The following is a 25,537-nucleotide window of genomic DNA, read 5'->3' on the forward strand; positions in this document are numbered from 1 at the left end:
AGTTTATTTAAACAACAAGATGTTTGACTTGAAGGGAAAACTATCTAGGATCAATTTCTTTGTAGTAATTTATCCCTACTGAGAGACAGAGATTGCCATACATGTAACAGCTACATACAAAAAAGTTATAAAATCGTCATTGGTTTTACAATGATAAAAGAAAAACATTGAAATTATCCAATCAAACAAGGTATGCAAGGATTTTTGTGGGGTTTTTTTGTTGTTAAATAGTGAGAGCAAAATAACTTACTGGAATATAAAGATAAAAGTTGAATGAGCATGCCACTAATGGAGAAAAGGGATATTTTCACAAAAACAGTTTGTTTTTTCCCCTCCCCATCTCCATTTGATGTTGATCAAAACATACCATCGGCCATTTAGTTAAAAAAAATATGCATTATGCCTTTTCACATACACCAGTTACTTTATGTACAATAAAGGAACAGGGGAAGGGAATCAAAGAAGAGAGAAAACTATACTGCAGTAGTCAGGATGTGGATGAACCAAATCTTGGTTTCTAATTGTGAATGTATTGTTTTCCTTGGGAGCATAGTTCTGGAGAAGAGTTGTAGATTCTTTTTAGTAAGCGCCTCCTTTCTGCTGCTGGAATACATCAATTGTATATTCATCCTCCATTTCCAACTGTGCAGCTGTGTCTGTTTCATTGATTGGTTGCCCATCAAATTGGAATCTGATCTGCCTCATTGACAAACCCTGTCGTTCACAATAGGCTTTCATTAGTTTACTAAGTGGTGTGTGCCTCTTAATCTTAAATTGCACCACTGAACCATCTTGCCCTGCCACGTTCAAATTAATGTGGTCCTTCCTTCGGCTTTTTGTCGGCCTTGGCGAGTCCCGCAGTCTCCTCAGCCGCCGCTTCACAAAAGAGGCACCAGTATGGTCCGCTCCAAGGGAACGGGGAGAGAAGCAGCAGCGGCAGGGGCAGGAGCAGGAGGAGGAGGAGGAGGAGGAGGAGGAGGAACATGATGGTGATGATGGTGAGGAAGAGGAGGAAAAGAAAAAGGAGGAGGAGGAGGAGGTGGAGGAGGAGGAGGTGGAGGAGGAGAAAGAGGAGGAGGAGGAGGAGGCAGCGGTGGAGGTACTCCCCACACACTCTTAATGAAACATGAGGCCCATTACCCTAAGGAATCTATGGAAGGTTAATACTCCCTCATCAAAAAGAAGGAAGAAGATTAATAATTTCTGAGGACATGCTTAAGAGGGCAAAAACTTGAAGTAATATTTTGGGAATAAAGCAGATATAACTTCACTGAGTAATAGTGAAGACTGATAATAGGTAGTCAGTCAATAAGCATTTATTAAATACCTACTATGTGCCAGGCACTGTGCTAAGCACTGGGGATACAATGAAAGGCAAAAGGCAGTCCCTGTTCTCAAGACACAGTCCATGGAAGACAACATGCAAACACATGGTATAAATTGAATAAATTGAAATAATCAACAGAGGGAAGGGGGACAAGGAAAGGCTTGTTGTAGAAGGAGGGTTTTAGCTGGGACTTGAAGGAAACCAGGGAATCTAGGAGGTAGAGATGAGCATTCCAGGAATGGAGGACAGTTGGTGAGAGTGACCACAGTCAGGAAATGAAGTATCTTGTTTGAAGAACTGCAAGGAGGTCAGTGTCACTGGATCACAGAGTATTTGGGGAGGTCAGGGAGTAAGGTGTAAGAAGACTGGAAAGGTAGGAGAAGGTCAGGTTGTGAAGGGTTTGAATGCCAAACAGAGGGTTTTGTGTTTACTCCTAGAGGTAATAGGGAGCCACTGAAATTTATTGGAGAGGGGAGTGACATAGTCAAACTTGTGCTTTAGAAACATTAATTTGACAGCTGAGTGGAAGATCGACTAAAGTATGAAGAGACATGAAGTAGGAAGAACAATCAACAGGCTATTGAAACAGTCCCCCCAAAAGAGAGAAAAAAACAGTCCAGTTGTGAAGTGATGAGGGCCTGGATCAGGGTAGTGTCAATGTCAGAGAAGAGAAAAAGACGTACATGAGAGATGTTGTCATGGTAAAATTGGCAGAATTTGGCAATAGATTGGATATATAGGCTGAGAGAGAGTGAAGAACTGAGGATGCAAGGTTGTAAACTTGGTTGGCTGGGGCGATTGATGCCCTTGATAGTAATAGAGAAGTTAGGAAGGGAGAGAATTAGGGGAGAAATAGAATGAGTTCATTTTTGTACAGTTGGGGTGTCCCTGAGGCCACATGTGGCCTTCTAGATCCTTAAGTGTGGCCTTTTGACTGAATCCTGGTTTAAGATGTACAGTTTAGGGGCAGGTAGGTGGTGCAGTGAGTAGAGCACTGGCCCTGGAGTCAGGAGGACCTGAGTTCAAATGTGGCCTCAGACACTTGACACACTTTACTAGCTGTGTGACCTTGGGCAAATCACTTAACCCCAATTGCCCTTCCTTCCCCCCTCCAAAAAAAGAGATGTACAGTTTAAGATGTACAGTTTTTGTAGTTTAAGATGTCTGTAGGACATCCAATTTGAGATGTTCAATAAATAACTGAAGATGTTAGTTATGAGGTTATGATAGAGGTTAAAGCTGGGTAAGGAGATTTGAGAATCATCAGCATGGGAGCTAATAAAATCACCAAGTGAAATAATATAGAGGGAGAAGAGAAGAGGGCCCAAGACAGAGTCTTGTGAGACTCTCACCATTAGTGAGCATGACCTGGATGAAGATCCAGCAAAAGGGACTGAGAAGAAGCAGAGAGATATGTAGGAGGAGAACTGGGAGAGGGAGGTGTTGTAGAAACCTAGAGAAAAGAGGTACCAAGGAGAAGAGGTTGTTCAATAGTATCGAAGTCTTCATAAAGGTCAGGTAGGATGGGAATTGAAAAAGGACCATTGGATTTGGCCATTAAGAGATCATTAGTACCTTTGGAGAGAATGGTTTTTGCTGAATGGTAAGTTCCAAAGCCAGAATATAGAGAGTTAAGAGAGTAAGAGAAAAGGAAGTGGAGGCATTGATTGTAGATGGCCCTTCTGAAGTTGCTTAACCATAAAAAGGAGGAAAGATATGGGACAATAGTTCATGGGAACAGAGGGATCAAGTGAGGGATTTTTGAGGATGGAGGAGACATGGGCATGTTTGTAGGCAGTAGGGAAGTGGACAGAAGACAGGGAGAGATTGAAGATAAGTGAGAGAGTGAGGATGACAGAGGGGGCAATCTGCTGGAGATGAACATATAATAAGTTTGTGTTAAATGTGACCAAGAATAGTTCACCTACAGATAGAGACTATGAAATGACCAAGATCCCAGAGTGGAATAAAAAGGCCTTCCACGGGCCACAACCAACAATATGTCAACAAAGAAGCATTAAACAAATGGCCAAATCATGCAGATTTGTCTATAGAAACAAAGGAATTTATGACAGCCATTCAGGAACAGGTCATTGCCACTGAAAATTACAGACAAGTTATCCTTAAGGAATCTGGACAGATTGATCCATGCAAATTTTGAAAGAAAAAGAGTAGGAACTATGTACCACACCATTCCAGGCTACAAATTCAGCAGCTACTAAATACGTAGTAAGACACCACCTGGTGGCTAGATTTAAACATCAGCAGCTCACTGTCTGTCTCATAAACTAAGAGAAAACAAATTGGCTGGCCAGCCAACAAGCATTTAAGAAGCACTGAGTTTACAGAGAAAGGCAAAAACACAATCCCTGCTCCTTGAGGTGGATATATTTTAACGAGGGAGATAACATGCAAATAACTATGTGCATACAAGATATATACTGTGTAAATGGAGACCTCAACATATCCTTAAGAATTCAACAAACACATTGCATTGGAACAAGACCATCACCACATTCAGAACTGCTACCCACAATAGCTTGGACATGACTTCGGGCCCTAAAAACCAAAGAACAGTGATTTTAGTAGATCTCACCGTGCCAAATATTCATAATCTCTAAGCTACATGGAAGGAGAAAGCCTTTCCGAATATAATGCCTAGATGTCATTGGTCCTCTTTGAGAATGAGGGACCACCACCACCAAAAAAAGCCTCCAGAACAAACAAAGTCATGTAAGAATAGGATGGGGTTACCCCACCCATCAACTTATTTGCTAGTCCTCCTAAAGATGCTTTCAATGAGTCTTCAGATGAACAATACTTTTATTCAATCATAAAAAACCAGCTAGTTTTACGCAACTGTGCAATAGCCTACCTAAGAGCATAATATAATAGCAGGATAGTGACTTGCTCTAGGACCATTTTTACCTGAACCCCTTTGAAAAAGAGAAGAAAGAGATGACTAGAGATGTCTGTGATGAAAATGATAACAATGATGATGATGGAGATGATGGTGATGATGACAGAAGTGAAGCATGATTGGGGCAGCTAGGTGGCGCAGTGAGTAGAGCACCGGCCCTGGAGTTAGGAGGACCTGAATTCGAATCCGGCCTCAGCACTTGACATGCTTACTAGCTGTGTGACCTTGGGCAAGTCACTTAACCCCAATTGCCCTGCCTTCCCCCCTTCAAAAAAAAAGAAAAAGAAGTGAAGCATGATCAAGTCCTGCCTCTAACACATAGTAACTGTATGACCATAGACAAGTCACTTGACTTTTTCAGGCCATGGGATGTGTTAGTAATAATTTTATCACCAGTGGGTTTCTGGGTAGTTGATATTTTAGCCACAGCAATTCTTAAAGATCATCTCCTAAGTCATGGAGGGTTTGTGATCGATGTTGGCAGAAAGGTTACACTGCGCAAAACCACAGATCTGTGAAGAGTGCAAATCACTGAAAGCAGAAATGTAGGTTTGAGCTACGACCAAACCAAAAGGAGAGAACAATAGCAGCAGGAGTCCAAAGTCTAAACTATAGCTTAGAACAATATAGGGAAGCAGACAGCAACCCCACTGTGATGAATTGTCCATTGGCCCCCTAGGGCTCTACTAACTTCAAACACCTCGGGACTAGAATGGTGTGTATATGACACATTCTCTCCAGAGAATTTGCTTTTTGGAGAACTTGTGGCCTCATCAAGCTATCCTTGCTCTTTTACCTGTTCCCCCTTGTGACCAATGACATATATTTACAGTATGGGTAGGGGTCAGTGTTGGGGGAAGGGACAAAGTGAAGCTCTGAACCCCACTACTCTTGGCTAATCAGCCACATACTGTCTATTAGTTGTCATAGGGTCATAGATTTAGAACTGGAAGTCCCCTTACAGGGCATTTAGTCTAACACTTCCATTGTACAGAGTTCGTGAAAACTGATACCCCAAAACAGACTTCCTCTGATTCCCAATCCAACACCCTTTTTTTTTACTCCCCCATACTCATTAATAAGTAAAAATTCTGAAGAACCACATATATTTAGCTGGTTTGTATTTAATGGAAATGTGCATATGACTATCTTGGACTCTTTTAAGATTTATCTGTTTCTCAAATTAACCTTTCCAAGCTAAAAAACAGCGGTAACTTAGGTTGAGGTTGAAGTAATTAACCCTTCCCATTGTCAAAATGGATCCCCCTCCCAACTAGTTATAGCTAACTCTTAAATGTTCATCTCCCCACTAATTGCTGTGTAGGAGTGACTCTGGCAGGAAACCTCAGTGAATAAATGAACCCCTCTCTCATTTGCTATTTTGGAGTTAGAAAGATTCCAAGACACCATTCCATTATTTTCCCTCATTTTTCTGTCATGGGGAAAGGTTCCAGTCTTTTATTGTATTAAAAAGCAATTATCACAATGTTTTATTCTATAGTAAGTTTGACGACTAAGAAAGAAAGCATTTGGAGATGAAAATTAAGGTGTGGGGTTTTTTTTTTTAGCTTATACACAGTTGATCCAACCATATGTGTCTGGAGAAAATTGTCAGGGAAACAACTCCCTTGGAAATACCAATTCTGAATCTGCTGTCTTTACTTCGTGTTATTAAACTGCATAATTCCTGCTCAAAGATTGAGATTGTATTTCAGGTATTGTCATCACACAGGCTGAACAACACACCACATGGGAGTTGGGTTACAGCGCCTGTAAAGTGCTATTCATGCCAAAGAAAACTGGGATTTATTAAGAACACTAAAAGCCTTCCCTCACTCCCCATGCCCCAGCTAAAAGCCATCTCCATAATCAGGTTTCATAGCACATTACCAGACCTAGTTTGAGGCAAACAAGATTTTGCTCCAGCTGCTGACATGGTGGGGGAGAAGGGAGGGGTGCTTCCATTCCACAATGATGGCTGTCCCAGTTCTTCGCCTCACAATTCTATGCAGGCCTGTGCTGCTGCTTAGAAGCCTTAGGACCCCCTGCCAAGGTCCTGTTGCCACAGCATCCCTCTCCTTTGGCCTACCCCCCCCAAGTCCCCCAGAATGGAGGGCCTAACTTTCTAGAGGACAATGGGATGATCATTGCCCACTCCACCCCCTTCCTAATCACCTACCATTGGGACAATCAGGGGCTAGAATTCCTCCTTATGGCACTGTGTGCTGTACTTTGTGTACTTTGCTTCTGCATAATTTTTATCACATTCACATGTATCCACATCTTATCTCCCCTACTAGCCTAGAGCTACCATAAGGACGTTCTTATTTAACTTTGTCACCCAATGACTAGTACAGTGAACTGCATAGAAACGTGGAGTCTCAGCCTTGGAAAGGAGCTCAAAAAGCCATTTAGTCTAACCCATACCTGAAAAGGAATGCCCTCTACAACTGCCCTGAAAAGTGGGCATCCAATTCCTACTTGAAACCCTCTAGGAATGGAAGGAAGCAAGGAAATTAGAATTTATTAAGTACCTACCCTGTTCCAGGAGCTGTGCTAAGCACTTTACAAATATGATTTCATCTGATCCTCAGTGCTATTATTACCCCTATTTTACAGATGAGGAAACTGAGGCAGAGATTAAGGGACTTGCCAAGGATCACACAGCTAGCATCTGGGACTGGACTTGAACTCAGGTGTTCCTGACTCCAGACCTAGTGGGCTACTGGGCCACTTTGTTGCCTCTGATAGGGAACTCACTTCTCTGGCTCTCCTCAAGTCCCAGCTAAAACCCACCTTCTCTAGGAAGCCTTTTCCTGATCCCTCTTATAGTGCCTTCTCTCTTCTAATCATCTTCAATTTATCCTGTCTCTATCTTGTTTATACAATTGTTTATGTGTTGTCTCCCCCTGCCCCATTAGATCATGAGCTCCTCAAGAATAGGAACTCCTGTTGACTTTCTTTGTATTTCTAGTGCTTCTCAGAGTACCCACACATAGTAGGCCTGATTGACTGAACCCATGGAAGCTGACAGATTACTAAGGAAGAAAGTGTATAAAAGAGGGCCTGGAACAGAGCTTTGGGGGATGTCCACATTATTTTGGCAGGAAGAGGAGGAGGATCAAACAAAGGAGACTTGATGCCTCACACTACCTCTCCCTGTGTTTACACTCCCTTCCATTTGCTTTGAGAATGTTTGGGAAGTAGAGAGACCACTGAGAAGTCATCACCAGTAGTTCAGGCACGATGTACTTATGTCTGCATTAACTTTGTGGTAATAAGAAGAAAGGACAGAGCTGAGAAGTTGTGTGCAAATGTTTCTGGTTAGAAAGAAAAACACTTCAGAGTGAGGCAGAGATAACTTTTGATGCTTTATTTCTGAATAATACTAATAGGCATTAGCTGAGCAGTACCAACATGCCAAGTGTCGAGCAAACCCAAACCAGATATATTCTCTGCCAAATGGAACACGTCCAGTGGATTCAGAGATATTCCAAGACAGAGAATCGTAGGTCAGAGATGGAAAGGATCTTTGAGCTTGTCAAATCCAGTCTCCTTATTTTACAGAAGAGGAAACTGAGACCCAGAGGGGGGAAGGGACTTGCTCCAAATCAGTCATCAATTACAGATCTGGATGCTCTTCCCCAGGTAGCTGCTGTCCATGTTACACTCAGTCCTCTCAGGCAGGGGAAGGCATGCGAGTCATCATGGGGCTAAGGGAATTATGGCTGTTGAGAAGTGGGACCTGGGACTTTGGTCTTTGATCGTGGGAGTATCTGTGTGCGTGCACAGAATGAATATTAAATGATATAAAGTAGCAGGAAACTTTTGACATTGATTCTGATTACAGATTGCCACTGCTTAGGAAAAAACCATTTCTTTAAAGAATTCTGTCAGTGAAGCAGGAGGAAGGGGAGCTGTTTTCTATTAGAGGAGGCAGAATGAACGTCACACAGTTGGGCATAAAAAACAGGCAGGTACCCTTAGGAAATGGTGCTGTAAATTGTAGGAAGTGTATGGAACACAGACACTTGCTATTATCCGATATCAAGCTATTCCGCCTGCCCACTGAATCATGCCTCTTCACTCACCACCACAATCAGGGATTCAAGGTAGCTGAGCTACAGGGGGCAGGAAGGTAGCAGCTGCTGTCCTTACCAAGACATCAGCTACTCTCTCACCATGAAGTTGCCTGTAAGTGACAGATTAAAAACAAGACGGTCCAAGGTCTTGGGGCTAGCAGTCCTTAAACTGGCTGAAAAGCTGATTGTGGTAGAAGGATGGAAAGCAAAAGCAAGTTAGTCAATAAATACTTAATAAATACCTACTATGTGCCAGGTATTGAGCTGGCAAAGAACTTGTGGTGATCAACCTACAGATGCTAGAAACTCTGGTGACCTCGGTGGCTTTTCCTATGTGTCTCTAACTGTGGGCTCTCCTCAATTGTGTGTATTCCTGGAGAAAATCTTGTGAGTTGGCCTGTGCTATAAGCTGCCTGAGGTCTTAGGCACAGTGGGTTGGGCAGTGATGATGCTGTGGCACAAACTACTTACAGCGCCTTCTAAGCCTTTCCCTATTAGCTCTTAGTGTGCCTGTATCAAGGGTCATAGCTTCTCAAACTCTGCCTTGGTCCATATGCTGTCCTCTTCTTCTGGCTCCTTAGGTCACCAACACTGACTGTGGCTTTTGTATGACCATTCTGACCCTTCTGGCCCCTCCCTGGGTAAGAACCTTCTGACCACAGTGTTGCCTTGTTTGTCTGTTTTCCCCCTCCCCTCTGACCAAGGAGGTTATTCATCCTGATTCATGGAAGGCTCTAAGCTAGTGACTGTTCCCACTGCCAGCTTGGCCTTGGGTAAGGGTAGAACCAGGAGGAAGAGAGCATCCGTTAATTCATTCACTAAACGTGAATTAAGCATCTTCTGTGTACAAGGCCCTGTATGTATAGATTGCAAGGTGATCTCTGTCCTAGGGCAGAGAATCTCCTTTCCATGTGATTGAGGAAGATGAAGTGTTCCTCGGGGGTGAGGGGAAGTGTTTCAAAAAGAGAATAAAGATGAAAAAAGGTAAGGGATAATGGAAGAAATGTATTAGAAGGTTGGAGGGTTAAAGAACATGACAGAGAAGGAAGGGAAGAAGAAGGAACAACAAACACAAAGAAGAATAAGTTTTCCGTGGGAGGGCGCGGGGGAGCAATCCACTGGACTCTTTCAGGAGGGAACAGCTTCTTGTGTTCCAAGGCATGAGGTGTAACGCAGAAGAGCAGAGGCGGTTCTTGGTGACTTTCTCCTGAGGGTTACTGAGGCAGATGTCAACCCAACATAAATAGTCGAGAGGTCTACTCTCTTGCCAATGCATGCATTTTGGATACAGCAGAAACTCTCTCAAGACTTGTCCAACCTGTTGACTGCTGTTCACTTCTTGTGATTCATCGAGGATATCACCAAAGGGAATGTAGAAAACATGACTAAGGATTACGAAGTCTTGGGCAAAAAAACTAGAAATCTGAGGGTCACAGGTGGTGTTTTCATCACTACTTCTGACTGAAAATAGAGGATTAAAAAGAGAAAGACAGATTTGAAAAGTGAACAGCTGGCTAAGAAGATTGATTTCTGGACCATGGCTTAAAAATATAGGCACGATGGGCTCTCAGCCAGGGAAGAATACACCTCTAGAGAGATGGCAAAGATGTGTTTTTTCTTGTAGTCCTGTGAATCAGATCGAGTGTGCTTAAAATTGAAAAGGGGAAGGAAAGAAAAGAGGACTGGATTGGCATCACAATCCAGAATTGCATAGAACTGACCAACTTGGTATCATGGAGATGAGGAGATGGCACAAAGGAAGAAGGGCAAAAGAAAGGACCAATAAGTCATAGGAGACAGTATCCGAGAAAACTCAGAGCCTCACATGTCTGTATGCAAAAGCAAAAAGTATGGCTTATAAACAAGGTACGCTGAAGATCCTACCACAAGGAGCCAATTTTGTCTGTGTTAGGCGTCATTGACACTTGATGGGATGGTATTCGTGGCAGGAATATGGTTCTGAAAGAACATGCCTCATTCAAAAACAATCAAGTCGATAAAGTGGGTCAATTAACATTACATATTAGGAAGAGAGAGTTATTCAAGGAAATGCAGACATGCAAGGGTAGAAAGATGATAAGAGTCTTTGGGTGAGGTTCAGTGGAGAGAGAAACACAAGTGCCATACTGCACCATGGTTTAGTAGAAAGAGTGAGGAATCTGTACTATTGAACTTGAAGACAAGCCCTGAGTTCCAATCCCAGCTCTTCTACTTCTTGCCTACGTGACCTTGGTCAAGTCACTTCCCTTTCAGAGGGCCTCAGTATCCTCATCTGTCAAATGAGGGACTTAAGCTAAAAGAACTCCAAGGTCCCTTTTAGCTCGAGATTTATGATTGTATGATCCTATGAATTTTATAGAAGGAGGAATTAGGCGAGGAGGTCAGAAAACATCACAAATTTGGCAAAGAGGAATAGCAGAATAGCTCTGGAGGACTTCAACTATCTGGATGTATACTGGACTTCCCTCTCTGTTAAAAACGTCTTGTCCCAAACTTGTGGCCCAAGGTCTGAAGCTCTGGCTTTATACAGATCATAGTCCATTTTAAGGGCTGAACCAGGATGACAATTCTCTTTGGCTCATTATACCCTCACCTAGAGTTGACTTGGAAGAAGTGAAGAGGGGAAGGAAGGGGATAAACATTTATATAGCACCTACCATGTACTGTACTAAGCACCTTTTTTAAACAACTGTGATCTCATTTGAGCTGCACAACAGCCCTGAGAGGTAGGTGCTGTTATGATCACTATTTTACAGCTGAAGAAACAGAGGCAGACAGAGGCAAAGGCATTTGCCCAGGGTCACACAACTATTAAGTATCTGAGGCCGGATTTGAACTCAGGTCTTCCTGACTGCAGGCCTGGGGCTCTATTCACTTTGCCATGAGCTGCCTCCTTCTGAGTATAGCTTATGTCTAGACCTCCACAGATAAGGGTAAAGGACCTTGAAGATCCTACACAAGCACTCAAGATAACTACGTGTATTGGGTACAGGACAGACTTTATTCTCTTCCATAGAAAATGCGGAGGACTTACAGGAGCCTATTAATAACACAGAAAATACATCCCTCTTCCACCACCACCCCTAACCAATAGCATTTAAGCACTTTGAGGACAAGGATTCTAGCTTTTTGCCTCTGTGTATCTAGCCCAGCACTTAGCACAATGCCCTTAAGAAATCCAACTACTTTGTGCTAGGTACTGAGTTAGGCACTGGGGAGAAAAGAACAAAAAAATGAGGTACTGCCTGGCATCAAGTTTACATGCTATTGTGGGACACAATGCATATATAAGAAAGGAAACATAAGGTCATTTGGTGGGGGTAGAGTCCTATAAACTAGGGGTAATCAGGAAAGGTTTCTCACAGCACCTGAGCTCATCCTAGAAGGAATCTATGGATTCTAAGAGACCAACAGGAAGGAGCTCATTACAGACATGGGGCTGCAGACACAGGGGAGCCATGGGCAGAGGTGGAAGACACAAGGGAGCTTAAGGAACAGCCATTAGGCCAGTACAAAGAATTTGTGAAGGGAGATCATGTTCAGTGAGTCTGGAAAGGTAGACAAGAGCCAGGTTGTGGAGGGCCCTCGATGCCATGCTGAAGATTTTGTCTTTTATCTTAAAGAAAAGAGGCAGCCACGGATTTTTGAGTAAGGCAGTGGCATGGTCAGATTTGTCTTTTAGGACTATCAGCTTGGCACCTGGGTAGAGGGTAGATCAGAGAAAGAAGGTGAAAAGCAGAGAGACTAATTAGTGGGCTATTGCAGTAGTCCAGCAGAGAGGTGATAAGGGCACATGAGGCAGCGTTGACTTTCATCACACAGCGGGATAGTAACCTTCTCACTAAGCTGTGTGTGTGGGCTGGACAGCAATCCCTTTGAGCTCAGTTTCTGTTTATCAAAGGACAGTTGAGGGAAAACAGAACAAACCCTGGTGTTCTTTGGTGTTTCCAGCCTCCCCTTTTGGGGCTCCATTTCCCCCCTAAGGGGGAATTTCTGAGGAAATGTGACTGTCTGCTTACAACCTGAAACAATTAAGGGGAACACTGGTTAGGATAAGAGTGGCTTCTCAGAGTCTCATTCAGCCGTCTGTTTACTTCTGTAATATTTTACTTGGCAATCAGGAAAAGAGAAGAGATGTATATGTAGCAGAGAGGAAGAAAGCAATTTCACTGTATTTTTACAGCCCAAAGAGGTGTATGCAGTCATGGAAGACAAGTGTCCCATTTTTAAAGAGTATATTTTGTCTTTGAAAGTTGTTTTTTTCCCCAGGACTCTGGTAGTTAGATATAATTGCTGTATCCTTGGGTAGAGCAGGCACTAAGAAAGCCCAGCGGAAGGGTTCACAGTTGGCAGAGATATGGTTTGATGAGTGCGGCGGCAGAGCTTTTTCTAGAATCTTCTGCTCTCCCACACAGTGACTCATCTGCTGGTCTGAGAGACATCCACATCTGTAGAATTAAAAGTTAGCTTGATATACCTTTAATTTAGTTGTAGGAAATCACAGTCAAAGCTTTCCTGGGCTCAATCAGTCTTTCCCTGGGACTGAACTGGGGTTACTTTCTACACAGTGAGATTAGTCAATCATGTTAGAGTGGAAAGAGGATTAGATTGGTATCACAAGACAGCACTCAGCATCTCAGAGGTAGAAGGGACCTCGGAGGCTATCTAGTCCAACTCTTGTCTGAGCAAGAATGTAATGGGAAACTGATGGATCAATGAAAGCTCATGGGAGCATGTGTATTTGGTGAGCCTGTTCCTGGAAGTAAGTAATGACATGGATGGAACTCTGGGTTTGGAGTCAGGAAGACATGAGGTCAAATCCAACCTCAGACACTCACTGGCTGGGTGACCCTGGGCAAGTCACTTCACTCTGCCTCAGTTTCCTCAACTGTAAAATTGTGATCATAATAACACCAAACTCCCAGGGTTGTTGTGAGGATCAAACAAAATAAACATTTGTAAGAGCACTTACATGGTGCCTTACACATAGTAGGTCTCTCATAAAGACTCGTTTTCTGCCTGGCTTCCTGCTGTGTGTAGCCCATGACTCATGGCCATGCTAGTGCTTTTATCTTTGTTGTATCTAGCCTTCCCAGTGTTTGTGTGAAATAGTATTGGAGATAGTGGTGGTCTTGTGAGCTTTGAAAGGTTGGGAGAATGAGTCACTGGAGGTCTAGTAACTGGAGCCTATACCATAGTTTGCTGGCAGCTGATTCTGATGCACCAAGGCAATCTCTGGAATCAATCTGCAAAGGAGGGACTCTGTTCATTGGTTATGCCGTATTTGGGAGTGACCTTGGTGGGAAGGATGTTTTATAACAAGTGCTTTAACTTGGAGCCCATTTCCCCTGGGGACCAAGGTGGTATAGGAGAGATGGTACCCATGGGTGGTGGTGTGGAAATGCTCTGTAATTTCTCTTCTTAGCATCCCTTCTTGGTAAATACCCTGCTATAAAAACTAATTGATGCTAATTGATTAAATGATCCTGGAGCACTAATCATTGGCTCAATCAACGATAGAAGAGAGGTACTAACTACAACTGGTGATTTATATTGGAGAGAACACACTAGAATGGTTGCTCTAGCTGATAGCTTTAGATACCCCAAGCCCTCAGGGATACTCCTAGAAACCTGAGGGGGAAGATGTATGAATGATGGACCCACGTTGTCAGTACAACTGGGAGTCGGGATAAAGACCCCCCAGAGTCTATACAAGGTCTACACTTACAATACACCCACATACCTTGAGTTTCAACTTCCTTTAGCCATTTTATTGTCTTTTCCAATACAAAGATTGTTTTCTCTGGCAGAGAAAGTAGAAACAAAATAAAAGTTAAATAGGTCTGCATTCTCTCTGTTGTCTATCAAGGTTTTCCATCTATCCTAGAAAATTGTTCTGTCCCTTCTTTGATCTTCTTTTCCTCAATTAAGTTTTAGGAAATCTTGCTTTTGTTGCCCTTATCTTTCCCCACTATCTTCTCTTCATTCTGAGCTTTAGTGCCCTTGACGTTGTTCTTGCAGGACCACGCCACACTTTTGTATTGATACTACATTCACTGCCCTTGGCTCCATCTCCCTCTTTTTCCTCTTAACAAATGGAGCTGTCAAGGGGCGGAGTGAAGATGGCAGCTGGAAATCAGGGTCTTGCTTGAGCTCTCCCCCAGGTCCCTCCAAACACCTATAAAAATGGCTCTGAACAAATTCTAGAACTGCGGAACCCACGAAATAGCAGAGGGAAGCAGGTCTCCAGCCCAGGACAGCCTGGATGGTCACTGGTAAAGGTCTATCACACAGTACTGGGAGCAGAGCACAGCCCAGTGTGGGCCACACCAGGACCAACCAGACTGAGAGCCGGCAGAACAGGCCGTAGGGCCCTGAATCATTGAGCTGTGGCATTTACCAGACTTCTCAACCCAAAAATGCCAAAGCAAACAGAGCAGGTTAGTGGAAAAACTTCTGGATCAGAGTGAGAGAAATGTGCGGTCAGCCCCAGCCCCAGGGGTGGCAGAGGAGCTGCAGCTCTGGGGCTGCTTCCAGAGCTCCAGCTATGGTTGCTTCCAGCCCCAGGCTCACCTGGTGGGAGGAATTAAGTGATGGATCAGAGTGGGAGTACAGAGGCAGAGTTGCCCTACTTGGATCTGGGCCTCAGTCCTGGCTGGCAGTTCTTGGGGGAGGAGGAGCGCTGCTGTGGCAGAGCTTGCTGTGTAGAGGTAGCTCTGAAAACAGCAGCACAGCCCCTAAAGCTTGGGACAAAGCACTCTCTACTTTACAAGCAGCCATACCCTGACAAAAAGCTCAGGGGTCAACTTGTTGGCTGGGAACATGAACTGGCAGAGAAAATGGACTCAGATTCAGACTTAGACTTTAGAAAATTTTTTTGGTGACAAAGAAGATAAAAACATACAGACAGAAGAAGTTAACAAAGTCAAAGAGCCTACATCAAAAGCCTCCAAGAAAAATATGAATTGGTCTCAGGCCATGGAAGACCTCAAAAAGGATTTGGAAAGGCAAGTAAGAGAAGTAGAGGAAAAGCTGGGAAGAGAAATGAGAGTGATGCAAGAAAACCATGAAAAACAAATCAATGATTTGCTAAAGGAGAACCAAAAAATAGTGAAGAAAATAACACCTTAAGAAATAGACTAACCCAAATGTCAAAAGAGCTCCAAAATGCATTGAGGAGAAGAATGCCTAAAAAGGCAGAATTAGCCAAATGGAAAAGGAGGTCCAAAAGACCACTAAAGAAAATACCACCTTAAAAATTAGACTGGAGGGGCGGAGCCAAGATGGCGGCTGGAAAGCAGGGACCAGCCTGAGCTCCCTGCCGAGCCCCTCCAAAAACCTATAAAAAATGGCTCTGAACCAATTCTAGAACGGCAGAACCCACAGAGCAGCGGAGGGAGGCGGGTCTCCAGCCCAGGGCGGGCTGGATGGTCTCTGGGTGGGGTCTATCCTGCACGGAGCTGGGAGCTGGGAGCGGAGTGGGGCGGGGCCCCGCCTGGGCGGCTTGGACCATCCGGACTGGAAGCCAGGCGGAGGGAGCCCTGGCGCCCTGATTCGGTGGGCTGCGGCAGTTGCGGGGCTTCTCGACCCACAGGCACCAGGGACTGCTGGGGGGGGTTGGTGGGAAAAGCTGCGGGAGTGGAAGGAGTTCGCGGTTTGGCTTCCAGCCCCGGGGGCAGCGGAGGTGGGGCAGCTACGGCTGCTGCTGCTTCCGGCTCCAGGCCCACCTGGTGGGAGGAATTAAGTGGCAGATCAGAGCAGGGGTGCACAGCCTGCCGAAGATCTGAGCCCAGTCTGGGTTGGGGGTCCTTGGGGAAGGAGCAGTGCTGGTGTGGTACAGCCGGCACCTCCCCCCCAAACGTGGAACATAGAACTCTGTAGTCTACAAGCAGTCATACCTCACTGAAAAACTCAAAGGTCAAGTTAGTTGGCTGGGATTATGGCCAGGCAGCGAAAACGCACCGAGATTCAGTCTCAGACTCTGCATTCTTTCTTTGCTGACAAAGAAGACCAAAACATACAGACAGAAGAAATTAATAAAGTCAAAGAGCCTACAACAGAAACCTCCAAGAAAAACATGAACTGGTCCCAGGCCATGGAAGAGCTCAAAAAGGATTTGGAAAAGCAAGTTAGAGAAGTAGAGGAAAAATTGGGAAGAGAAATGAGAAGGAAGTGAGAAAACCATGAAAAACAGGTCAATGACTTGCTAAAGGAGACCCAAAAAAATACTGAAAAATACACTGAAGAAAACAACACCTTAAAAAACAGATTAACTCAAATGGCAAAAGAGCTCCAAAAAGCCAATGAGGAGAAGAATGCCTTGAAAGGCAGAATTAGCCAAATGGAAAAGGAGGTCCAAAAGACCACTGAAGAAAATACTACTTTAAAAATTAGATTGGAGGGGGCAGCTAGGTGGCGCAGTCAGTAGAGCACCGGCCCTGGAGTCAGGAGGACCTGAGTTCAAATCCGGCCTCAGACACTTGACACATGTACTAGCTGTGTGACCTTGGGCAAGTCACTTAACCCCAACTGCCCTGCCAAAAAGCAAAAAAAAAAAAAAAATTAGATTGGAGCAAGTGGAAGCTAGTGACTTTATGAGAAACCAGGATATTATAAAACAGAACCAAAGGAATGAAAAAATGGAAGACAATGTGAAATATCTCATTGGAAAAACCACTGACCTGGAAAATAGATCCAGGAGAGATAATTTAAAAATTATTGGACTACCTGAAAGCCATGATCAAAAAAAGAGCCTAGATATCATCTTTCAAGAAATTATCAAGGAGAACTGCCCTGATATTCTAGAGCCACGGGGCAAAATAGAAATTGAAAGAATCCACCGATCGCCTCCTCAAATAGATCCCCAAAAGAAATCTCCTAGGAATATTGTCACCAAATTCCAGAGCTCCCAGATCAAGGAGAAAATACTGCAAGCAGCCAGAAAGAAACAATTTGAGTATTATGGAAACCCAATCAGAATAACCCAAGATCTGGCAGCTTCTACATTAAGAGATCGAAGGGCTTGGAATGCGATATTCCGGAGGTCAATGGAGCTAGGATTAAAACCTCGAATCACCTACCCAGCAAAACTGAGTATCATGCTCCAAGGCAAAATATGGATTTTCAATAAAATAGAGGACTTTCAAGCTTTCTCATTGAAAAGACCAGAACTGAATAGAAAATTTGACTTTCAAACATAAGAATCAAGAGAAGCATGAAAAGTCTTGTCTGACTCTTCAGGACCCCTTTTGGGATTTTCCTTGGCGGAGATGCTGGAGTGGTTTGCCATTTTATTCTCAAGCTCATTTGACAGATGGGGAAACTGAGGTGGACGGGGTGGAATGACTTGCCCAGGGTCATGAAAGTAGTGCTTGTATGAAGCTGAATTTCAACTCAACGGGAGGATTCTTCTTCACTCCCAGACCAGCCATCCATTTCACCACCTAGCTGCATGTTAACAGTACCTGAGATAGATCACACCAATGGGAACAACATGTACTTTTCCAGCTGATGGGCCCAGTAGGTGGTGCCTGGTAGTTGGCACAGAATTCCTGAAACCTGTTGGTGAATTCACTGGTGGCAATGTTTTCATAGCTGTTATTTTCTCTGTTAATTGAAGGCACCATGGGTCTCCTCTGTTTTGAGGATCTGCTTTTCTGTTCAGAGTGTTTTGAATGTACATGAGAGAAACTTGAAAAAAAAATTAGACTGGAGCAAGTGGAAGCTAGTGACTTTATGAGAAATCAAGATATTATAAAACAGAACCAAAGGAATGAAAAAATGGAAGACAATGTAAATCTCATTGGAAAAACCATTGACCTGGAAAATAGATCCAGGAGAGATAATTTAAAAATTATTGGACTACCTGAAAGCCATGATCAAAAAAAGGGCCTAGACATCATCTTTCAAGAAATTATCAAGGAAAATTGCCCTGATATTCTAGATCTAGAGGGTAAAATAGAAATTGAAAGAATCAACCGATCGCCTCTTGAAAAAGATCCCAAGCAGAAAACTCCTAGGAATATTGTCACCAAATCCAGAGTTCCCAGGTCAAGGAGAAAATACTGCAAGCAGCCAGAAATAAACAATTTGAGTATTGTGGAAACACAATCAGGATAATCCAAGATCTAGCAGCTTCTACATTAAGGCATCAAAGGGATTGGAATATGATATTCCAGAGGTTAAAGGAGCTAGGATTAAAACCAAGAATCACCTACCCAGAAAAACTGAGTATAATGCTCCAAGGCAAAATAGGGCTTTTCAATAAAATAGAGGACTTTCAAACTTTCTCAGTGAAAAGATCAGAGCTGAATAGAAAATTTGACTTTCAAACACAAGAATCAAGAGAAGCATGAAAAGGTGAACAAGAAAGAGAAATCATAAGGGACTTACTGAGGTTGAACTGTTTTGTTTACATTCCTACATGGAAAGATGATGTGTGTAATTCATGACCCCTTTCTCAGTATTAGGGTAGTTGAAGGTAATATACATATGTATAGACAGAGGGCACAGGGTGAGTTGAATATGAAGAGGTGATATCTAAAAAAATAAAATTAAAATACAAGATGAGAGAGGAATATATTGAGAGAGGGAGAAAGGAATGGATATAATGGGTCAATGATCTCACATAAAGGTGGCAAGAAAAAGCAGTTCTGTTGGAAGGGAAGAGGGGGCATGTGAGGGAGAATGAGCAAATCTTGCTCTCATCAGATTTGACTTGAGGAGGGAATAACATACACACTCAATTGGGCATCTTACCCAACAGGAAAGTAGAGGGAAGGGGATAAAAAAGGGGGATGATAAAAGGGAGGGCAGATAGGGGGAAGAAGTAATCAAAAGCAAACACTTTTGAAAAGGGAGAGGGTCAAGGGGGAAAATTGAATAAAGGGGGACAAGATAGGATGGAGGGAAATATAGTTAGTCTTTCACAACATGAGTATTGTGGAAGGGTTATACATAATGATACATGTGTGGCCTAGGTTGAATTGCTGGACTTCTTAGGGAGGGTGGGTGGGAAGGGAAGAGGGGAGAGAATTTGGAACTCAAAGTTTTGAAAGCAGATGCATAAAAAAGGTGTTTTGCATGCAACTGGGAAATAATATATATAGAGAATGGGGCATAGAAATCTATCCCGCCCAAGAAAGTAAGGGGAAAGGGGATTGGGGGGAGTGAGGTGACAGAAGGGAGGGGTGACTGGGGAATAGGGCAATCAGAATATATGCCATCTTGGAGTGGGGGGAGGGTAGAAATGGGGAGAAAATTTGTAACTCAAAATCTCATGGAAATCAATGCTGAAAACTAAAAAATATTAAATAATAAAATGTGGAATTCAAAAAAAGAAAAAAAATGGAGCTGTCACTTCCCTTGAGGTTTTCATCATTTGTCAACAACCAGTTCCTCCTCTTCCTCCTTCTCTACCACTCTTTCCTCCTCATTATCATCACCCCATCAAAGTCCAACACTTTGTCCATGCTATAAAAGTTGGGGACTGTCAGCTGGGATGATATAGGGTGGGGGGTCCAAGTGCCCTAAGTCTGCTACCATGGCTATAAAAACAAGTCAGATTCACTGAAACTCAAAAAACCTGGAGTAGTCTGCCAAATATTAAATAGAAACGACTACCAGTAGGATGATGACTTGGCTCATGTCTTTTTCTATCTAAATCCCACCAAAAAAGATCAAGAGAACAAGATAAAGTTGGAGGGGGTGTGAGGAAGGATAAGGCACTTTGAAGAAGTCCAGAGAGTCAAGAGTGGAGTCCAGAAAGGAATGAAGACATGTTTTGTCTGGGCACTTTCCTTCAAATGCAGGTTTGGAGAGGGACTGACCAATTAGAGGAGTGGGCCACAGGTGAGGAGTTAATCTTCTGGGTGAGAAGGCCAGGAATAGAGTAAACATCCAGGGCAGGGGTGGGGAACCTGCAGCCTCAAGGGCACATGTGAGCCTCTAGGTCCTCAAGTGCATCCCTTTGACTGAATCCAAATTTCACAGATTAAATCCTTTGGCCATAGGTTCCCCACCCCTGATCCAGAGTGACGGGGCACTTGAGCTGGGTCCTAAAGGAAATCAGATATTCTAAGAGGTGGAGGTGAACAGGAAAAACATTCCAGCTAGGGAAGTAGGAGGTAAAGAGGGAGATAGTGAAGGGGAAAGTATTTGAGGGAACATCCTACAAATGATGTCAATATTTAAGTGTGAGGCAAAGTCTTCAGCCAAAAGAGTGGGAGGAAGGGGTGGGTAGCATGGAAGACTGGACAAGAGAAGACCTGGAGCGGCAGCTGTAGTGAGATTGATAGGAAATCAATTAGGGAGGAGTAATAAGATTGCTTTGCTGCAGTGAGTAGCATGGAACATGAATATAAATATACAAATAGATTGTTTTTATTTCTAAAATCCTTTATAACTAGGCCCCTTCCTACCTTTCCAGCCTTCTTTCAGCTTCCTCCCCTCCACAAAATCGATGATCCAGCAACAGTAGCTTCCTCGAACTTCCTTGAACATGATACTCCATCTCCCACTTCCAAACTTTTGCACTGACTGTCTTCCCATACCCGGAGTGCTCTGCCCCCTTACTTCTGCCTCTCAATTTAGCTGGCATACTGCCAGACTCATCTCAAATCCCTGCAGGAGATTGTTCCTAGTCCCCCTATTATTAATGCCTTCCTCTTTCATCTCCAGATTACTTTCATTTCCTGATTTACCTCAAGTATCCCCTTAACAATACACACACACACACATGTTTAGAATCAGTGCTCTTTTCTGAAATAACTCAGTTGCGAAATTAAGTTCATCAGAAAATTGAAAGAGAAATTAGCAAGGTTTTTAAATGAAGACCCAATGTGGTTTTACAGCAAACACTCCAAATTACTTAGTGTAAGTTAGGTACTATGCAAAATACAAATAGAAGATGCATGGATCCCTATAGATTAGGGGTTCTTAACCTGGGGTCTGTGAACCTAAAAAAATTGAATAACTGTATTTTAATACAATCGGTTTCCTTGTAATCGTCTATTTCATTTTATGCATTTAAAAACATGATTCTGTTATGGGGCCTGGAGTCAGGAAGACCTGAGTTCAAATCTGACCTCAGACACCCAACTAGCTGTGTGACCCTGGGCAAGTCACTTAACCTCTGTTTGCCTCAGTTCCTCATCTGCAAAATGAGCTGGAGAAGGAAATGGCAAACCACTCCAGTATCTTTGCCAAGAAAACCTCATAATGGGTCATGGAGAGTTGGACACAATTGAACAAGGGATGGGAAGTGGAGGAGATAATGAGTTATATTTTGGACATGTTAAGTTTGAAGTGCCTGTGGGACATTAAGGCAGCTGGTGATGTGGGACTGTTGCTCACAAAAGAGATGAGTGGTGATTATGGAGACTTAGGTGTCATGTTAATGGAGAAGATAATTGAACATACGAGAGGTGACAAGATCGTGAAAAAAGGAGAATGGCCCAAGACAGAGCTTTATTCAGCCATTTCCCAATTAGTGGGCACACGCTTTGTTTTCATTTTTTGCTACCATAAAAAATATAAATGTATGCTTAGCTACCCTTGTTAGGTGTACCCCATCCCTGACCAGGAGACTTTCATTCCTATAATGTGTTTTAAGCTGTGTCCAGAAACTCATATCCCATTCTCAGATATAATTATATTATCCAGCTGTTCACTTCCCAAATCAGCCCTTTTTTCTGAAGCTCTCTCCTTTGACAACAGTTATGAAAATACTGCCCGTTTTCCTAAGGTCTTCCATTTCTTGCCCAAGACTTCATAATGTTATTTACCTTCTCTTGCCAACTTCCTTCTCCAGCTAGAGTCCTGCTCCTCTTTCTCCTCCTCCTCTTCCCTTGTCTTTCTGGCCCTCCTTTTCCTCAGGTCCTTCTACTTGATTCCTTCACCATCACCTCAAGCCTTTGTCTTTAAGCTCTAACATATCTTCTTCAGTTTGTGTCCTCCATGTTCTCCTGCTCCATTTCTCAGGCCCTTCCAGATTTCTCATCTCCAAATTTAATTTTTAGTCTTTTTCATAATTCCCCGAGCCCTCCAGATCTCCCTCATATCTCTTTCTTCAGCTCAGTTCCTTCTCCTGCGCTTTCTTCTCCCACCAAAGCCTAGGTTGAAGTATTGGCTCTACCACTTATTAGCTATGTGACACTGGACCTACCTGGGTCTCATTTTTCCCTTCTGTCAAATTGGGACAGACAATAATACATCCACTACGGGTCTCACAGAGTTTCTGTGAAAGAAGATTGCATGAGATAGTGTGTGCAAAGTGCTTTATAAACTTGAAAGCACTACATGTTAGCTACTTTTTCAGTATTGCCTTAAACAAAGGGCTCTGAGTTCAGGTGAGGAAGAGGATGAGGGAAGGCTTCTTAGAGAAGGTGGCATTGGAGCTGGACTTTGAAAAGTACGGGTGATAACTATAAGCACGATAACATAAAGAAAGCAATATTCACAGCACTGATTGGCGCAGTGATCCATCTTGATTTGAAACTGCCCCGTCACCCTTAGCTTTTCATTGTCCTTCACCCCTCATATCTAATCAGGCACAAAATCTTGTTGATTCTGTCTCTTGGACATCTCTCCCATCCATGCCCTTCTCTACTCACAGAGCCATCAACCTATCTCAGGCAGAAAGAAGTAAATCAGGGGCCGCTAGATGGCACAGTGAGTAGAGCTCTGGCCCTGGAGTCAGGAGGACCTGAGTTCAAGTCTGGCCTGAGATACTTGACATACTTACTACCTGTGTGACTTTGGGCAAGTCAGTTAACCCTAATTGCCTTGCCTTCCCCCCTCCCCCAAAAACTTCAGAATGAAGTAAATCAGAGCTAGCCATCTGTGCCTCCTCAAAGATCTAGAGACCTCCAAGGTGGTGAGGAAGTTTTTTTGTGCTACAGGCACCAAACCTCCTGAATCTAAAGTTCTTGCCTCGAAGATTCTCTAAGAAGTCATAAAATAAAAAACCCTTCTGGGTTACTTTTTTGATTAATCTAAAACCAAATCAAAACAAACCACAATGAGGTTAGCTAAGAGTCTGTTCTGAACTTTCTAGTGCACCAAGACCAGATTTGTCCAACACAGAGATCAGCAAGGTTTCTGAGTGAAGACATGGACACTGTAAGGAGGGCCAGGGTCCCTGGAGATGACTGTCTGCCTGACCATGGCCAGTCAGAATGGTAGCTCTGCTGCTGTTCCCCTACTCACCGCCAAGTTTCCTTTTTTGGAACCGATCCTGAATCTAGGCTCCCTATAGTGTCGTGTGACTGGATCTGGCTTCAGAACAAAGGAGCAATTAACCCTTTCTGTTCTGAAGTCAAAAGACAATTCTAAGTTCACACCTAGTAATATACACTTCATTGTTTCTTTCAGGTCTTTGTATACTCTAGCCCATTACAGTAAAAAAAATGCACAAATAAGGAAGTATTAAGTTGGAGAAATGCGATATAAACCTTTTTATTAAGAGAAAAACATTCTTTATAGTTAATAACCCATTTGTAATGAGAAAAAGTGGGATAGGAAAAAAAACTTCTTGTTCGTATGTCCTTTACGCAGCTCTCTCTTCTCACTTCTTATGTACAGTTTACTTGGGTAACACTGCCTCCTTCTGGCAAAACACCTGAAAGTAAAAACAAACAACACGAAGGAAAAAACATTAACAAAAGGAAGATTTGAAGATGGTCTTTAGGGAGGGGAGGGAATAGTCAGAAAACTTGACCTACGCTTCATTTGACGGAAACCTCGGGAACCAACACGGGACGTCAGTAAAAGCAGACCGTGTGAAGGAACGCCTTCCTGCTTTTCGCCTCAAGTTTCTGCAACACCCCATCGATGTCGTTATCCATATCTTCTGTGTGTTGTATACGCTGACAGAGTTCACAGATGAGAAAAGCCCCTAGGAGGGCTTCTTCCTCGTTATCTTTGATGTCTACATTAACCACGTGAACGGGCTGGCAGGTCTCCTGCTCTCTGGAATTCAGATATTCTACCACGTGGTCATAAACCCTCTCTTCACAGGTAAGGATGAGGTCAAACAAATCTTGGCAATTCTGGAATCTTTCAGGAGCGGGCTTGATTCTCTTATTTCTAGCTAGCATGTGCAAGATCCCGTTCTGTGTATAGAGTGTTTCGTCTTTCCTAATAAGATCATTGTATATCTGATCATAAGTTGTCTCGAAATCATAAACATTTGGCTTGTCAGGTGCTGGCCCAGGGAGTCTCACGAGACTCCCGGTCCCAAAGGATCTTACATGGAATCCCCGTTTGCGGAGGATAGAGTGGGCCTCCATGCTCCGGTTCTGGTTACTCAAGCACACCACAGCCACTCGAAGCGGCAACGACGGCATGGTGGCTAGGGCCGGAGCAGGGGCGACCACAGCAAAGGGGCACCTACAGCTACGGGAAACACTGACCACAACCAGGTTAACGGCCGCGAGAGTCCCTTCCCGCCCGAGTTACGGTGAGGCGTCAAGACAACATCCGCCTCAGGAGCTTGGAGGGAGCAAAATGGCTACCGTCCCACCCAAGTGACGCAGGACATAGGGGACGCCAGGGCAACGCACGTTGATGACGTCAGGGCACGTGCTGCAACTGAGCCCTTTGCCAAGTAACTTAACCAGTCTTCTCACCTCTGTATCCTTGGAATCCCTCTTTTTTTTTTTCCAAAGCTTAATTCAAACCATATCTTCTTGCTTTTCCCTATCCCCCAACTTCTAGGACCTCTTCCCAAAAAGTTGCCTTGTGTTTATGTTGTCCATACTTCTATGTGTACATGGCACCTCCCCCCAGTGGAACACCCTGCTTGAGGGTGCGAATTTTCATTTTTGTCTTTGTATTCCCAGCACCGTAGCACAGTGCCAGGCACGTAGTAGGTAGTCAATGATATTTATTGATTGACTGACAGATTGGCTACAGGGACTATCAGTGAAACGTATCTTTCCTTCTCTCTGCAGGGAGGTGGCAGAGGATAGGTACAGAAGGAGGGATTCCTTATCAAGTATGGCTGATGTGCCACACTTGGCTTTTCTTAACTTTGTTGTAGAGGAGAGGAAGCCCTGCCACGGTGGATAGAGAGCTGGCCTCAGAGTCAGGATTACCTGGGTTCAATTCCCATCTCTGACATATACACTGTGACCCTAAACAGGTGACAACTTCACAGAACTCCAGGCAATTCTTTAAGAGCAGGTGCCAGCCTGTATCGAGAGAGAG

At 43.6% G+C, this 25,537-nt stretch overlaps 1 protein-coding gene and 1 pseudogene across 1 annotated transcript; both read right to left on the reverse strand.

Annotated features, from left to right (window-relative positions):
- Nucleotides 1-451: 451 nt before the first annotated feature.
- Nucleotides 452-1,033, reverse strand: LOC118832582 (annotated as a pseudogene).
- A 23,057-nt stretch (nt 1,034-24,090) lies between these two features.
- LOC118832579 (RNA polymerase II subunit A C-terminal domain phosphatase SSU72-like) lies at nt 24,091-24,675 on the reverse strand. Its single transcript, XM_036739871.1, has one exon. It carries the CDS (start codon nt 24,673-24,675, stop codon nt 24,091-24,093), a length of 585 nt encoding a protein of 194 aa, XP_036595766.1.
- Nucleotides 24,676-25,537: the final 862 nt, after the last annotated feature.

This window comes from Trichosurus vulpecula, chromosome X (assembly GCF_011100635.1).
Source record: "Trichosurus vulpecula isolate mTriVul1 chromosome X, mTriVul1.pri, whole genome shotgun sequence".
Lineage (NCBI taxonomy): Eukaryota > Metazoa > Chordata > Mammalia > Diprotodontia > Phalangeridae > Trichosurus > Trichosurus vulpecula.